This window comes from Athalia rosae, chromosome 3 (assembly GCF_917208135.1).
Source record: "Athalia rosae chromosome 3, iyAthRosa1.1, whole genome shotgun sequence".
NCBI lineage: Eukaryota > Metazoa > Arthropoda > Insecta > Hymenoptera > Athaliidae > Athalia > Athalia rosae.
The window spans coordinates 11,625,236-11,641,566 of NC_064028.1; the positions used below are offsets into that span (position 1 = coordinate 11,625,236).

Here is a 16,331-nt window from a genome sequence, read left to right on the forward strand (position 1 = left end):
AATTTTGGGGTTTTCATCATTTTCGTGATTTTGTCAATACGACTATTCCCGGTCTTTCTGCGATTTTCATCGCTTTTATCGTACTAGTTGAATCTTCGAGTCCAGTAATTCTTTCAAATTCTATCGTTCTCGTCATTTGCGTTAACCCTACCATTTACGACGATTTCACGAGTTTCGTGAAATTTGCGGATTTTATCGATCTTCAAATTTCCGTCAATTTCTCGAGTTTTATGAATTTCACTCTTTCTTCCAATTCCGCGATTTCCATCGTTTTCGTGATTTCCGTTGATTGAACCATTTCCTTCGATTTCGCGATTTCATTGATCTTTCAATTTTGCTGATTTCACGAGTTGTATGAATTTCACTGATTTCGGTAATTTCGGATCCCCATCGTTTCCGTCATTTCCGTCAATCTTCGAGTTTTTATCAATTCTGTCATTTTTGTCAATTCCAGAATCTTGAAATAGTTGACAATCTCCGTTCATTTCACCGTTTTCGTCGGTTTCACGACTCTGATCAATTCTACGATTATCTTCGGTTTTGGATTTTCATCATTTTTCTGATTTTTGTCAATTTGACCATTTCCGTTATTTCTGCGACTTCCATCGTTTTTATCGTTCCTGTCAAATCTCCGACCCTCGTCGATTCATCGAATATTATCGTTCTCGAAATCTGCGTTAAGCTTACCATTTCCGTCGATTTTTACTATCTTCTTCAAGTTTGCAGATTCCATTGATCTCTGGATTTCCGTCGACATCACGAGTTTCATGAATTCCAGTATTTTTGATTATTTCGCAATTTTCATCGTTTTCGTCAATTCTGTTGATTTTACTATTTTCCTCGATTCCGCGATCTCCATTGATCTCCTAATGCTAGTTGATTTCACAAGTTGTGTAATCTTCACTACTACTGTTTTATCTGCGATTTCCATTGTTTTAATCGTCTTTGTCGAATTTCCGACCCTGGTCGATTTTTCGAATCTCATCGTTTCAGTCATCTCCGACAATCCTATTATTTCCGCGAATTTCAGTATTTTCGTTGATTTCGCGGATCCGATCTATCTTTCAATTTTTGTCGATTTCACGAAATTCTTGAATTTTACTATGCCCGTTTCTTCCGCAATTCTCACCGTTTCGGTCATTTCTGTTGGTTCTTCAATTTTTTTCGATTCCGCGAATTTCATCAAACTTTCAATGCTCGTCGACTTCACGAGTTGATAATTTTCTCTATTCCTGTTTTATTTGCGATTTCTATTGTTTCCATCGTTTTTGTCGAATCTTCGACTCTAGTTGATTTCCCTAATTCTCTCGTTCTCGGCATCTGCGTCAACCCCACCATTCTCGTTGATCCAATTATCTCCGTTAATTTCGCGGATTCCGTCAGTCTTCCGATTCCCGTTGATTTGACGAGTTGTATGAATTTCACTTGTTCCGTTGATTTCGGAATCTTCAACGTTTCCGTCATTCTCGTCAATCCTCAAGTTTTCATCAATTTTGCCATTTTCGTCGATTTCGCAATCTTAATCGAGTTGACGATCTTTGTTTATTTCACCATTTTTTTTGATCCTACGGTTCCGATCAATTTCACGATTATCGTTGATTTCGAGATTCCCATCATTTCTGTGATTGTTTTTAATTTGACCATTCTCGTTATTTTTGCGATTTTCATCGTTTTTATCGTACTTGTCAAATTTTCGACTTCAGTCAATATTGTGAATCTTATTGTTTTCGTCATCTGCGTCAACCCTACCAATTTCGTCAATTACACTTTTTTCGTCAATTTCGCGGATCTGATCAATTCTTTAATTTTTGTCGATTTTACGAGTTTCATGAATTTTACTATTTCCGTTCATTTCGCAATTTTCACCGTTTTCGTCGGTTTCGTCGATTTTGAAGTTTCCATCAATTTCGCTATTTCTGTCGATTTCGAAATCTTGATCAAATTGACAATTTTTGTTTACTTCACCATTTTCTTCCATCTTACGGTTATGATCAATTTCACGATTATCGTCGATTTCGGGATTTTCATCATTTCTGTGCTTGTCGTCAATTTGACTATTCCTGTTATTTTTGCGATTCTCATTGTTTTCATCGTAATTGTCAGATCTTCGACTCTAGTCAATTTCCTAAATCTTATCGTTTTTTTCGCCTGCGTCAACCCTACCATATCCGTTAATTTTACGATCATTGTTAAATCTGCTCATTTCATCAATCTTCCAATTTTCGTCGATTTTATGAGTTTTATGAATTCCACTATTTTTAATGATTTTTCAATTCTCATCGTTTTTGTCATTTCTGTCGATTGAATTATTTTCCCCGATTCCGCAATTTCCATTACACTCCTGATTGTCGTCAATTCCACGAGTTGTATGGATTGCACTATGTTCGTTAATTCCGGAATCTTCATTGTTCTCGTCATTTACGTCAATCTCCAAGTTTCTATCAAATCTGTCATTTTTGTCAATTCCAGAATCTTGATTGGGTTGACGATCTTCGTTCGACTTCATTTTCGTCGATTTCACATGTTCGATCAATTCCACGATTATCGTCAATTTTGGGGTTTTCATCATTTTCGTGATTTTGTCAATACGACTATTCCCGGTCTTTCTGCGATTTTCATCGCTTTTATCGTACTAGTTGAATCTTCGAGTCCAGTAATTCTTTCAAATTCTATCGTTCTCGTCATTTGCGTTAACCCTACCATTTACGACGATTTCACGAGTTTCGTGAAATTTGCGGATTTTATCGATCTTCAAATTTCCGTCAATTTCTCGAGTTTTATGAATTTCACTCTTTCTTCCAATTCCGCGATTTCCATCGTTTTCGTGATTTCCGTTGATTGAACCATTTCCTTCGATTTCGCGATTTCATTGATCTTTCAATTTTGCTGATTTCACGAGTTGTATGAATTTCACTGATTTCGGTAATTTCGGATCCCCATCGTTTCCGTCATTTCCGTCAATCTTCGAGTTTTTATCAATTCTGTCATTTTTGTCAATTCCAGAATCTTGAAATAGTTGACAATCTCCGTTCATTTCACCGTTTTCGTCGGTTTCACGACTCTGATCAATTCTACGATTATCTTCGGTTTTGGATTTTTATCATTTTTCTGATTTTTGTCAATTTGACCATTTCCGTTATTTCTGCGACTTCCATCGTTTTTATCGTTCCTGTCAAATCTCCGACCCTCGTCGATTCATCGAATATTATCGTTCTCGAAATCTGCGTTAAGCTTACCATTTCCGTCGATTTTTACTATCTTCTTCAAGTTTGCAGATTCCATTGATCTCTGGATTTCCGTCGACATCACGAGTTTCATGAATTCCAGTATTTTTGATTATTTCGCAATTTTCATCGTTTTCGTCAATTCTGTTGATTTTACTATTTTCCTCGATTCCGCGATCTCCATTGATCTCCTAATGCTAGTCAATTTCACGAGTTCTATAATTTCCACTCTTCCTGTTCGATTTGCGATTTGTATTGTTTTCATCGTTTTCGTCGAATCTTCGACTCTGGTCGATTTCCGGAATCTCATCGTTTCAGTCATTTCCGTCAATCCTATCATTTCCGCGAATTTCACTATTTTCGTTGATTTCGCAGATCCGATTAATCTTCCAATTCTTGTCGATTTTACGAGTTTCATGAATTTCACTATTTCCGTTTATTCCACAATTTTTACCGTTTTTGTCATTTGTGTTGGAGATATAGTAATATAGTAATATTCGCACGTACACTACACACACACATGCGCTAACGCGTCGATCTACTGCGCATTCAGTCATGCCATTACTATTGTATACTCGAGTAACTTATCGGACAGCACGTTGTCGAGTACAGTCGCAAAGTATTCACCTATCGTTGTAATTAGTGACTGAATAAATTCATACATCGTTTATATTAATTCTGCGCTTATATTAATTATCTTTACTCGATCCCTGCCTAACTCACACAGGTTATGGGCCCAGTGGCGAGAAAGTAAGTGAGTGAAATATAAAAATAAATTAAAAGTGAGAATTAAGAAATAAAAATCGTCATAAAAATTTCGTGAACACGTGGCCGTAAATAGCTAACCAAACATGGCGGACGGAGCGTCGCGCATTGAGCTGTTAGACAAACGCAACTACGATGTCTGGCAGGTGAGGATGAGGTCCATCCTGGTGAAACATGACCGATGGGGTTATGTAAGCGGCGAAATACCGTGTCCGATTGGAAGCAACGCCACGGAAAGAGAGATCGGGAAGTGGAAAAACGGCGACGAGAAGGCCAAAGCGGACATTATTTTGTCAATTGGAAACGCCGAGTTGAAGACGATCACAAAGTGTAACACGTCGAAGGAAATATGCTATAAACTGCAGTCAATTCATGCGTCGAAAGGACCAGTGAGAAAAATTGAGTGGCTGACAGAGATAACATCTTTCAAAATCGACGAGGATGATGATTTTCGGGAACGACTGGACAGCTTCACAGACGCAGTGGAGCAACTAGAGGGTATGGACATCAAAATTTTAAGTGATATGCTCGTGGTATTAATTTTGAAGAGTTTACCACCAAGCTTCGAGAATTTTCGGTGTGCAATTAGATCAAACGACGAATTACCGACTACAGAGGCGCTGATTGGGAAAATACTCGATGAAAATCGAAGTAGGAGATCTGTAGAATCGGCAGAGGACAACAACGTGCTGTATGCAGGCAATCGATATGGAAGGAAGCCGCATCAGAGAAATTTTAAGTCGAAAAATAGCAAACCATGCTTCATATGTGGAAAAATTGGTCATTGGGCAGCCAAGTGCCCTGAGCGACAACAAAATTTCGCGATGAGCGTCGAATCGTCGGCAGAGACCCACTATGTCGTGGATCAACCTGAGGAGGCCCACAACGTTACTTCAAGGTCGAGGTGGTGCTTAGATAGTGCATGTACCACGCATATGTGTACTAGCGACGAATTCCTGACTGATATTCAGGAATGTGAGATGACGTTGAACATGGCGAATGCAGCATCGACGAAGGCGAGAGCAAAAGGGCTTGCTCACATCAAGGCGAAGACAGACACAGATAATATTGATCTAAATCTTCGTAATACCTTACTTGTTAACGATTTGAGGACTAATTTAATTTCCGTATCAAAAATCACTCGGAACGACCGAGAGATTTCATCCAGGAAGGACGACGCCATCGTCAGGGACCTGAATGGAGAGGTGAAGTTAGTCGCTGATCGCATAGGAGATCTGTATTACCTACGGGAGCAGACGGAACAAGTCAAGGCAGTGGAAAAGGCGTCGGAAAGAGCCAATACGTCGGATTTAGACCTATGGCATGCAAGATTAGGACACTTGCACATGGATGCCGTAGTTAACCTGTTACAAGGTCAAGCGTCGGGGATAAAACCTTTGAAAAAGGACACGACGTCATGCGACGTGTGTCATCGTGGAAAATTGGCGGCAAAGCCGTTTTATCCGAGAGCCGAGAAAAGCCAGCGAATGCTCGAAATTGTGCATACTGACCTATGTCAACCTTCAGGGACAAAGTCTGAAGGAGGAAACCGGTACTCCGTGACCTTCATAGATGACTACAGCGGCTGGTGTGAGCTGTACCTGTTGAAGAGCAAGGACGGAGTATTCGAGGCATTTAAGACGTATAAAAATTACGTAGAGAAGCAAACAGGGCTTAAAATTAAGGCATTGCAGTCTGATAATGGTCGAGAGTACTGCAATAAACAGTTCGACGAGTACCTGAGGCAAGAGGGGATTAAGAGGCGACTAACAGCGCCTTACACGCCGCAACAAAATGGAGTCGCAAAGCGCATGAATCGTACGATCGTCGACATGGCTAGGTGCCTACTGATCCAAGCAGGATTTTCGACGATGTACTGGGGAGCAGCTATTACGACGGCCAACTACCTGAGGAACCATTGTCCAAGTAGAAGCCACGGAGGACCTACACCATTCGAGTTATGGTTCGGTAGAAAGCCAGGATTAAAGCATCTGCGAGTATTTGGAGCAAAAGTGTTTGTACTTCGAAAAGAAACAGGACGTCAAAAGCTCGAGAAAAGATCAATCGAAGGAAGATTGGTCGGCTATTGTGAAACCGCAAAGGCCTACAGAGTACGACGAAACGACGATGGCAAGGTAGTCCTCACCAGAGATGTACAAATTATAGAAGAAAACTTGATGAGATCACGTAGTGCTGTTCAATTGGACGTCGAATATACTCACCTTCAGGAAGAGGATCCAGAGCCAGGGAGAGTCCTGAGAGACAGGAGGTCATGCAGGGAAATTGTGAGAGAACCCTCACCAGCTCGAGCACGAGGAAGACCCAAGAAACAAAAATCTGGGAAGCCTGGACGACCTCGTAAACTTTACAGATACGTAAGTGCGTCGAGTATTACTTCAAGTCGAGCATCAAGTCGTGAAATTTTATCACAAGAAGAAGAGGGAGCACCGGAAGAAGACGACGAGGAAGCACCAAACGATGTCTTCATTCCAAGCGCCGAAAATGAAGTTCAAGGAACGAAGAGACCGCTGGAAACGTCGTTATTTTAGGAAGATAAACGCCCTCGAAATGACAGAAGCTCAAGTGGTTCAGAGAAGTCACCTAAAAAGGATGAAGATAATACCGACGAGGGAGAGGAGTTCATGGATGCAAAGTTCATCGAAGAACTAGCGTTAATGGCTGATGTTGAGCTCGAAGAAGCGATCCGAGGAACGGAATCAACAGAGTGGAAGCGTGCACTAGCAGCAGAAGTACGCTCGCATCTGGAGCACGGGACATGGGACCTGGTGGAATGTCCAGAAAATGGAAAAATTATTGGATCCAAGGTAATCTTGAAGAACAAGTTGAACGCCGACGGGAAAATAGAGCGAAGAAAAGCTCGAATAGTAGCCAGAGGATTCTCGCAGAGACCAGGGTTCGATTTCGACGAAACCTTTGCACCAGTGGCAAGACTGGAATCAATAAGGCTACTAGCAGCATTATCGACGAAGATGGATGCCAAGATCCATCAAATGGACGTTGAAACGGCGTACTTACACGCCAAAGTCGACGAAGAATTATATATGGAAGTTCCAGGTGGCTTAAAGGAAGCACTAGTGGAAATTACGCGTAGCGAAAGAAGAGACTCCGAAGTTCAAATAAAAGCATCAAAAATGCTGGAGGAGCTCACCAAGGGTGAACGAGTCTGCAAGCTACGAAAGTCAATATATGGATTGAAACAGTCTGGTAAGAAATGGTACGACAAGTTAAGTGGAATTCTGAAAAACCTAGGCCTTAAACCGACGGCATCAGACCCATGTTTGTTCACATACAGGACGGGAAACGAAATATTGCTCGTAGCAGTTCACGTCGATGATTTATTGATCACGTCGAACAATCCTGAGTGGATTGAAGAACTGAAAAAGGAACTGGCAAATGAAATCCGAATCAAAGACTTAGGAGAAGCCAAATATTGCTTAGGCATAGAGTTCAAGCAAGAGAACGGCGAAATAAATCTGAGCCAGCGTCGATACGTCGAAGAATTATTGGAGAAATTTGGGATGAAGAATTGTACTCCACATCAGGCACCAGCGAGTCCAACATCGATGTTGAAAGCGTCAACAGACCCAAATAAATCGACGAAAAATCCGAGATACAGAGAGCTAGTAGGATCTCTGATGTATTTGGCAGTGGCAACGAGGCCAGATATCGCACATACAGTGAGTGTGTTGAGCCAATTCAACGAATGCCCAACAGAAGAGCACTGGGGAGCCGCAAAACGGGTACTCAGATATTTAAAAGGAACACCCGGACTAGGACTTACCTACAGGAATACGCCTGAGAAAATCGTCGGATACAGTGATGCTGACTGGGGAAACGACAAATTAGATTCAAAATCGTACACAGGGTACATATTTATGTTTGAAGGAGCTGCAATCAGCTGGAAGTCCAGGAAACAGCGAACCGTGGCCCTTTCGACGACAGAGGCCGAATACAAAGCGCTCACGGAAGCGACGAAAGAGTCAATGTACCTTCGGGGACTTATCGGCGAAATAGGCATTGGAAAATATTCAAAAGGCCTTATTTATTGCGATAACCAGGGTGCAATACACACGTCGACGGCGACAGGATTCCTAGATCGAACCAAGCATGTTCGAATACAATTTAATTTCGTCAAGGAAGCTGTTAAAAATCAGGAGATACAGCTAATACACATATCCACTGATGAGATGACCGCCGACATTTTGACGAAAGCATTGCCACGTGATAGACACGCCAAAATCACAAAAGCCATAGGAATGAGTGAGACAGACTGAGCCGTGTACGTGTTCATATTAAGGGGGAGTGTTAGAGATATAGTAATATAGTAATATTCGCACGTACACTACACACACACATGCGCTGACGCGTCGATCTACTGCGCATGCAGTCATGCCATTACTATTGTATACTCGAGTAACTTATCGGACAGCACGTTGTCGAGTACAGTCGCAAAGTATTTACCTATCGTTGTAATTAGTTACTGAAGAAATTCATACATCGTTTATATTAATTCTGCGCCTATATTATTTATATTTACTCGATCCCTGCCTAATTCCTACAATTTGTGTTGGTTTTTCTATTTTTCTCGATTCCGCGATTTCGATCAAACTTTCGAAGCTCGTCGATTTCACGAGTTGTATAATCTTAACTATTCCTGTTTTATCTGCGATTTCCATTGTTTTCATCGTTTTTGTCGAATTTCCGATCCTGGTCGATTTTCCGAATCTCATCGTTTCAGTCATCTCCGTCAATCCTATTTTTTCCGCGAATTTGGCTATTCCCGTTTCTTTCGCAATTCTCACCGTTTTGGTCATTTCTGTTGGTTCTTCCATTTTTTTCGATTCCGCGAATTTCATCAAACTTTCAATGCTAGTCGATTTCACGAGTTGATAATTTTCACTATTCCTGTTTTATCTGCGATTTCTATTATTTCCATCATTTCTGTTGAATCGTCGACTCTAGTTGATTTCCCCAATCCTCTCGTTCTCGGCATCCGCGTCAACCCTACCATTTTCGTTGATCCAATTATTTCCGTTAATTTCGCGGATTCCGTCAATCTTCTAATTCCTGTGATTTGACGAGTTGTATGTATTTCACTTTTTTTGTTGATTTCGGAATCTTCAACGTTTTCGCCATTTTCGTCCATTTCGCAATCTTGATCGAGTTGACAATCTTTGTTTACTTCCTCATTTTCTTTGATCCTACGGTTTTGATCAATTCCACGATTATCGTCGATTTCGAGATTCCCATCATTTCTGTGATTGTTGTCAATTTGACCATTTCCGTTATTTTTGCGATTTCCTTCGTTTTTATCGTACTCGTCAAATTTTCGACTTTAGTCAATATTGTGAATCTTATTGTTTTCGTCACCTGCGTCAACCCTACCGATTCCGCTAATAACACTTTCTTTGTTAATTTCGCGGATCCAATCGATTCTTCAATTTTTGTCGATTTTACGAGTTTCATGGATTTCACTATTTCCGTTTATTCTGCAATTTTCACTGTTTTCGTCATTTCCGTCGATCTCGAAGTTTCCATCAATTTCGCTATTCCTGTCGATTTCGAAATCTCGATCGAGTTACCGATTTTTGTTTACTTCACAATTTTCTTTGATTTCACGGTTCTGATCAATTTCACGATTATCGTCGATTTCGGGATTTTCATCATTTCTGTGATTGTTGTCAATTTGACCATTTCCGTTATTTCTGCGATTTTCATTGTTTTCATCGTACTTGTCAAATTCTCGACTACAGTTGATTTCCCGAATCTCATCATTCTTGTCATCTTCGTCAATTCAATCATTGCCGTCAATTCTGCTTTTTTCGTTAATTCTGCGGATCCCATCAATCTTTAAATTTCCGTCAATCTCACGAGTTGCATGAATTTCACTTGGACCGTTGATTTTGCGATTTTCATCGTTTTCGTCATTTTCGTTGATTCAACCATTCATCGCGATTTCGCGATTTCTTTTGATCTACTGATTCTTGTCGATTTTCCGATTCACGAAAATTCTACTTTTTTCGTTAATTTTCAAATTTCAATCATTTTCGTCGATTTTACTGATTTCATCAATTTTCCGGATTCCATCAATCTTTGAATCCTCGTCGATTCTACATGTCGTATGAATCTCATTATTTCCGTGAATTCCGAAATTCTGATCGTTTTCGTCATGTTCGTCGATCTCGAAGTTTCCATTATTTTGCCATTTTGGTCAATTTCAGAATCTTGATCGAGTTGACAATGTTCGATAATTCTACCATTTTTGTCGATTGCACGGTTTTGATTGATTCCGCAATCTTCGTCGATTTTGCGATTTCTATCATTTTTGTGATTTTTGTCGATTTCACGAGTTCCATCGTTTTCACCGTTTCCTATCAATTCAACGATTTCTGTTATTTCTTCAATTACCATCGTTTCCGTTATCTGCATTAATCCTACCATTTTCGTAGATTTTACTGCAATAGTGATTTTGCGTATTCCAACAATCTCTGGATTACCGTAAATTTCTTACGTCGTAGAAATCTCACTATTTCCGTTCCCTTCGCGATTTCCATCGTTTCCGTCATTTCCGTTGATTACACGATTTTCGTGAATTCTGCGGTTTCTATTATTCTATGAACTCCTTTGATCTGATCAGTTGCATGAATCCTACTTCCCACGTTGATTATGCAATTTTGATCATTTCCGCTAATCCCACTATTTTCGTTAATTTTGCGGATTCTATTATTCTCTAAATTTCCGTCAATTCTACGAGTTTGATGAATTCCACTATTTCCGTTGATTTCGGAATCTTGATGGTTTTCGTCATTCTCGTCAATTTCGAAGTTTCCATCAATTTTGATATCTTGTCGATTTCGAACTCTTGATCAAGTTGGCGATCTTTGTGTATTTCATCATTCTCTTCGATTTGACGATTCTGATCAATTTTACGATTATCGTCGATTTCAGGATTTCCATCATTCCTGTGATTTCTGTCAATTTGACCTTCTTCGTCATCTTTGCGATTTCCATCGTTTTCATCGTTTTTGTCAAATTTTCGACTACAGTTGATTTTTCGAATCTCATCGTTCTGGTCATCCTCGTCAATTATATCATTGCCGTCAGTTCCACTATTTCCGTTAATCCTGCGGATCCCATCAATCTTTGAATTTCCGTCAATTTGACGAGTTGCATAAATTCTACTTGTACCGTTAATTCCGCGATTTTCATCGTTTTCGTCATTTTTGTTGATCCGACCATTTTTCGCGATTTCCATCGATCTTCCAATTTTTGTCAATTTTCCGAATTGTACAAACTTTACTTTTTCCATTCATCTCAGAATCTTCATCGTTTTTGTCATTTTTGTCAATTTTGGATTTTACATCAATTTTGCAATTTTCGTCGATTTCGAAATCTTCATTGAGTCGACGATCTTCGTTCATCCCACCATTTCAGTCAATTTCACGACTCCGATCAACTTTACGAACTTTGCGAATTCCGCGGTCTCTATCGTTTTCTTCATTCCCGTCAATTCTGTCATTTCCGTCAATTTCACTATTTCCGTTTATTTCTCGGATTCCAACAATCTTTGAATTTTTGTCGATTTCACGAGTTGGATGAATTCCACTATTTTCGCTGATTTCGGAATCTCTATCGTTTTCGTCATTCCCGTCAATCTCGAAGTTTCCATCAATTTTGCTATTTTTGTCGATTTTGAAATCTTGATCGAGTTGACGATCTTCGTTTATTTCACTATCATTGTCCATTCAACGATTCCGATCAATTTCACGATTATCGTTGATTTCAGGATTCCCATCATTTTTGTGATTGTTGTCAATTCGACTTTCTTCGTTATTTTTGCGATTTCTATCGTTTTCATTGTACTTGTTGAATTTTTGAATCCAGTCAATTTTCTCAATCTTATCGTTCTCGTCATCTGTGTCAACCCTAACATTTCTGTTGATTACACTATTTTCGCTAATTCCGCGGATTTCATTAATCTTCAAATTTTTGTTGAATAAACGAGTTTTATGGATTCATCTTTTTCCGTTGATTCCGGAATTTTTATCGTTCTTGTCATTTCCGTCAATCTTCAAGTTGCCATCAATCTATTTATTTTTGTCAATTTTGGAATCCTAATTAAGTTTACGATCTCCGTTATTCCTACGATTTTCGTCGATTTCACGATTCTGATCAATTTTACGATTATCGTCGATTCTGCGATTCCTATCATTTTTGTGATTTTCGTCAACTCCACGCGTTTCATTGTTTATATCGCTTCATTGATACGACAACTTTTGTTAATCTCCCAATTTTTATTGACATCGGCATTTGCGTCAATTCTATCATTTCCGCTGATTCTACTATTTTCGTTAATTTTTCGGATTTCATTATTCTCTGAATTTCCGTCAATATTACGAGTTTAATGAATTCCACTTCTTTCGTTGATTCCACAATTTTCATCGTTTTCGTCATTTTTGTTGATTCGACCATTTTCCTCGATTTCGCGATATTTATCGATCTTTCAATTGTTGTCGATTACACGAGTTGTATGAATTTCACTATTTTCGTTGATTTCGGAATCTTGATGGTTTCCGTCATTTTCGTCAATCTCGAAGTTTTCATCAATTTTGCTATTTCTGGCGATTTCGAACTGTTGATCGAGTTGGCGATCTTTGTTTATTCCATCATTTTCTTCGATTTTGCGATTCTGATCAATTTCACGATTATCGTCGATTTCAGGATTTCCATCATTTCTGTGATTTCTGTCAATTCGACTTTTTTCTTCATCTTTGCGATTTCCATCGTTTCCATCGTTTTCGTCAAATTTTTGACTACTGTCGACTTCTCGAATCTCATCGTTCTTGTCATCTTCGTTAATCCTATCATTGCCGTCAATTCCACTATTTTCGTTAATTCTGCAGATCCCATTAATCTTTGAATTTTCGTCAATTTTACGAGTTGTATGAATCCCACTTGTACCGTTGATTTCGCGATTTTCGTCATTTTCGTTGATTCGGCAATTTTCGCGATTTCCATCGATCTTCGAATTTTTGTCGATTTCACGAGTTGTATGAATTCTACTTCTCTTATTTATTTCGAAATCTTAATCGTTTTCTTCATTTTTGTCAAATTTAATGTTTACATCAATTTTGCGATTTTCGTCGACTTCGAAATCTTCATTGAGTCGACGATCCTCGTTCTGTCCGCGGTTTATTCGCTGTGTTTGCTGTTCATATTGCGCGCGGTTATGTTCAACATGATTTTGTCTACTTTCTTTGTACCTATCGTTTCCCTGCCGGTTATTGTAATACAACATGTGTGTTCTTTGTCCTTAAAACCTCGCATTGTAATTTCTGTGATAATTCGAGTTCCCTATGTTACCCCTATAGTTTCTGTTTCGGCGCTGTTGACTACCTTGTTCCCCCATCTGATCGAACTTATAACGCTGATTTTGATTGTTATACGTATCTCTGTGCATTTGAATCTCCCTAATTCGTACCGGTCTATCGTTATTATTCAATTTTTTTTGGTCTCTTCCGGTTCTATTTCTATCCAGATCTACTTATGATCGTTTTCATCGTTTTTTTCGAATTTCCGACTCTTTTCAATTTCTCGAATCTTATCGTTTTCGTCACTCCGTTAACCCTATCATTTCTGTTCATTTCACTATTTTGATTGATTTTGAGGATTTCATCAATCTATGGATTTCGTCGATATCACGAGTTTTATGAATTTCACTTGTTGCGTTAATTTCGCGAATTCCATTGTTTTCGTCATCTTCGTTGGATTTACTTTATCCTTTGATTCCGCAATTCCCATCGATCCTCCAGTTCTCGTCGATTTCACGAGTTGTAGGAATTCCACTATTTTCGGTTATTTCGGAATCTTTATTGATTTCGTGATTTTTGTCGATTCCGAAGTTTCGATCAATTTTTGTTATTTTTGTTCGTTCCGGAATCTTGATTTAGTTATTGATTTTCGTTGATATTACTATCCTCGTCGATTTTACAACTGTGATTGATTCTACGATTCTCGTAAATTCTACGGTTTTTTTCGCTTCGGTCATTTTCGTCAATTCGACCATTCTCGTTATCTTGGCGATTTTCATTGTTTTCATCGTTCTTGTCGAATCTTCGACCATAGTCGATTTCCCAAATCTTATCGTTCCCGTCATCTCCGTCAATCCTATTATTCCCGTCAATTTCACATTTTTCGTTGATTTTGCGGATTCCATCAGACTCGGAATTTCCGTCGATTTTACGAGTTTTATAAATGTTACTATTTCCGATAATGTTGCAATTCAATCGTTTTTGTCATTCTCGTTGATTTTACCATATCCTTTGAATCCGCGATTTTCATCAATCTTCTAATTTTCATCGATTTCACGAGTTGTATGAATTTCACTATTTTTGTTAATTTCAGAATCTTCATCGTTCGCGTCATTTTCGTCAATCGCAAAGTTATCATCGATTTCGTCATTTTTGTCGATTTCAGAATCTTGATTGGGTTGACGATTACCGTTATTTCACCATTCTCGTCGATTTCACGAATCTGATATATTTCACGATTATCGTCGATTTTGGAATTTTTATCATTTCTGTGATTTTTGTCAATTAAACCATCTCCGATATTTTTGCAATTCCGATCGTTTTCATCGTTTTTGTCGGATCTTCGACTCTAGTCAATTTCCCGAATCTCATCGTTTTCGTCATCTCCGTCAGTTCTATTATTCCCGTCAATTTCACATTTTCCGTTGATTTTGCGGATTCCATCAATCTTTGAATTTCCGTCGATTTCACTGTTTCTCTCGAATACGAAATTGCCCTCTTCAAAGTCGTCGAGCCGTACCTCTCACTGTGCTTTCGTTCGGACGCGGTCCCAACATGTGTCGCGCCGTCTGTTTTTTGTCAGCGTTCGGGCTCACCGCCGAAATCTGTGAATTCATCGCTGATGAAGATGATGTCGAGACGGTGAGAAGCACTTGACTGTTTCTCTCGAATACGAAACTGCCTTTTTCTAAAGTCGTCGAGCTGTACCTCCCACTGTGCTTCTGTTCGGGCATGGTCCTAACACGTGTCGCTCCGTCTGTTTTATGTCAGCGTTCGGGCTAACCGCCGAAATCTGTGACAACCTGACGCGATGCATCGACTTCAATAATATTGTCGAATTCCGCGTACACGATACAGTTAATAGTTTTTTTGAGTGCATCGTCGAAGCGTAATTCAATCCTGAGTGTTCCGTGTTTGATGAGTGACCAGTGAGACGAACAGTTGGCCGCAAGATCAGGCGTTAGGTCAAATGCTGTGAGACGATTTCCCATTTCGTAGTGTAGTCGTCCGATACCGCAGCCCTCGTTGAGAAAACGTACTCCGGTCCCAGAGAATGAAGTGTGATACGTGTCGACGTATACGCCGTTCTTTCCAAAGCTCGGTTGCAAAGCTTTCAAGGGTATTTGAATGCCGTCGACGTACAACGATAGATAATTCAGCATGAAATGTTGAAAGTTGAAGGGATTCCGTTGTCTGTCACCGTTGAAAGCCTTGTTGCTGACTAGCCCCAAAATGACGCGTTTCGGTAGTTGTCCGAGTATGACGTTGTCCAGCGTCTCAGCCTGCACGCCGGCATGGATGGTGAAGGCTTTGACTTCAACTCGGGTAACCGGATATTTTGCCGTACCCTTGGCTAGAGTTTTTGCATGAGCCAGCAATATACCTGGGCTGATTTTCACCTGGCGCACGAGTAAAGATGCTTCTAGATCATGTAGAGTATGCAGCGCTTCAGTTTCCATAGGGCAGAAGCTCTCTCTCGAGCGTACGAGGCGTACTTGTAGTTCTACACCGTTCAGTAAAAACTTTTCCTGATCGAAGACGTCGCAGTGGAGATGTCCGATCGAATCTATGACGCGTCCGTTTCGCATGATTTCGTTGCGTTTGATGAAACCGTTCATTAAGGGTACGTCGTTTCCACGCGGTTCGCAAATATCTGTTTCGCCATTCTTGTTATCGTACCACAGTTCAGCCGTACGATGCGATTGTTGAGCGTTCGGTGCGTAATTCAGCAGCGCCTCTATGATGCGCAGTAGGCGTGAGAGTTGTTGGCTGGTGATACCGGTTTTTGATTGAAAAATATATCCACTTGATCGAACATTGAGTGAAGCAAGTTATTTAAATAGTTCACCTATGGTGTGGTAGAAGTGTCCTTGCTCACCGATGCCGCAGTTTTCTCTTTTGTTTGGCGTAATTGTACGCGTAAGCTCAACATAGTGTGGGCAAGGTCGATGTACTCGTCACCGTGCCCCGGTACAGCGAATTCGATCGGAGAGTCATCGGTTAGAGACGA

General features: G+C 39.9%; 1 protein-coding gene across 1 annotated transcript; it reads right to left on the minus strand.

Moving 5' to 3' along the window:
* Nucleotides 1-15,099: 15,099 nt before the first annotated feature.
* Nucleotides 15,100-15,939, minus strand: LOC125500201 (uncharacterized protein F54H12.2-like). The gene has a single exon (XM_048652032.1). It carries the CDS (start codon nucleotides 15,937-15,939, stop codon nucleotides 15,100-15,102), a length of 840 nt encoding a protein of 279 aa, XP_048507989.1.
* Between the last annotated feature and the right edge of the window lie 392 nt (nucleotides 15,940-16,331).

Excerpts from the sequence above, each read along its gene's own strand:
- LOC125500201 (XM_048652032.1), bottom strand. The coding sequence starts at position 15,939 with ATGAACGGTTTCATCAAACGCAACGAAATCATGCGAAACGGACGCGTC.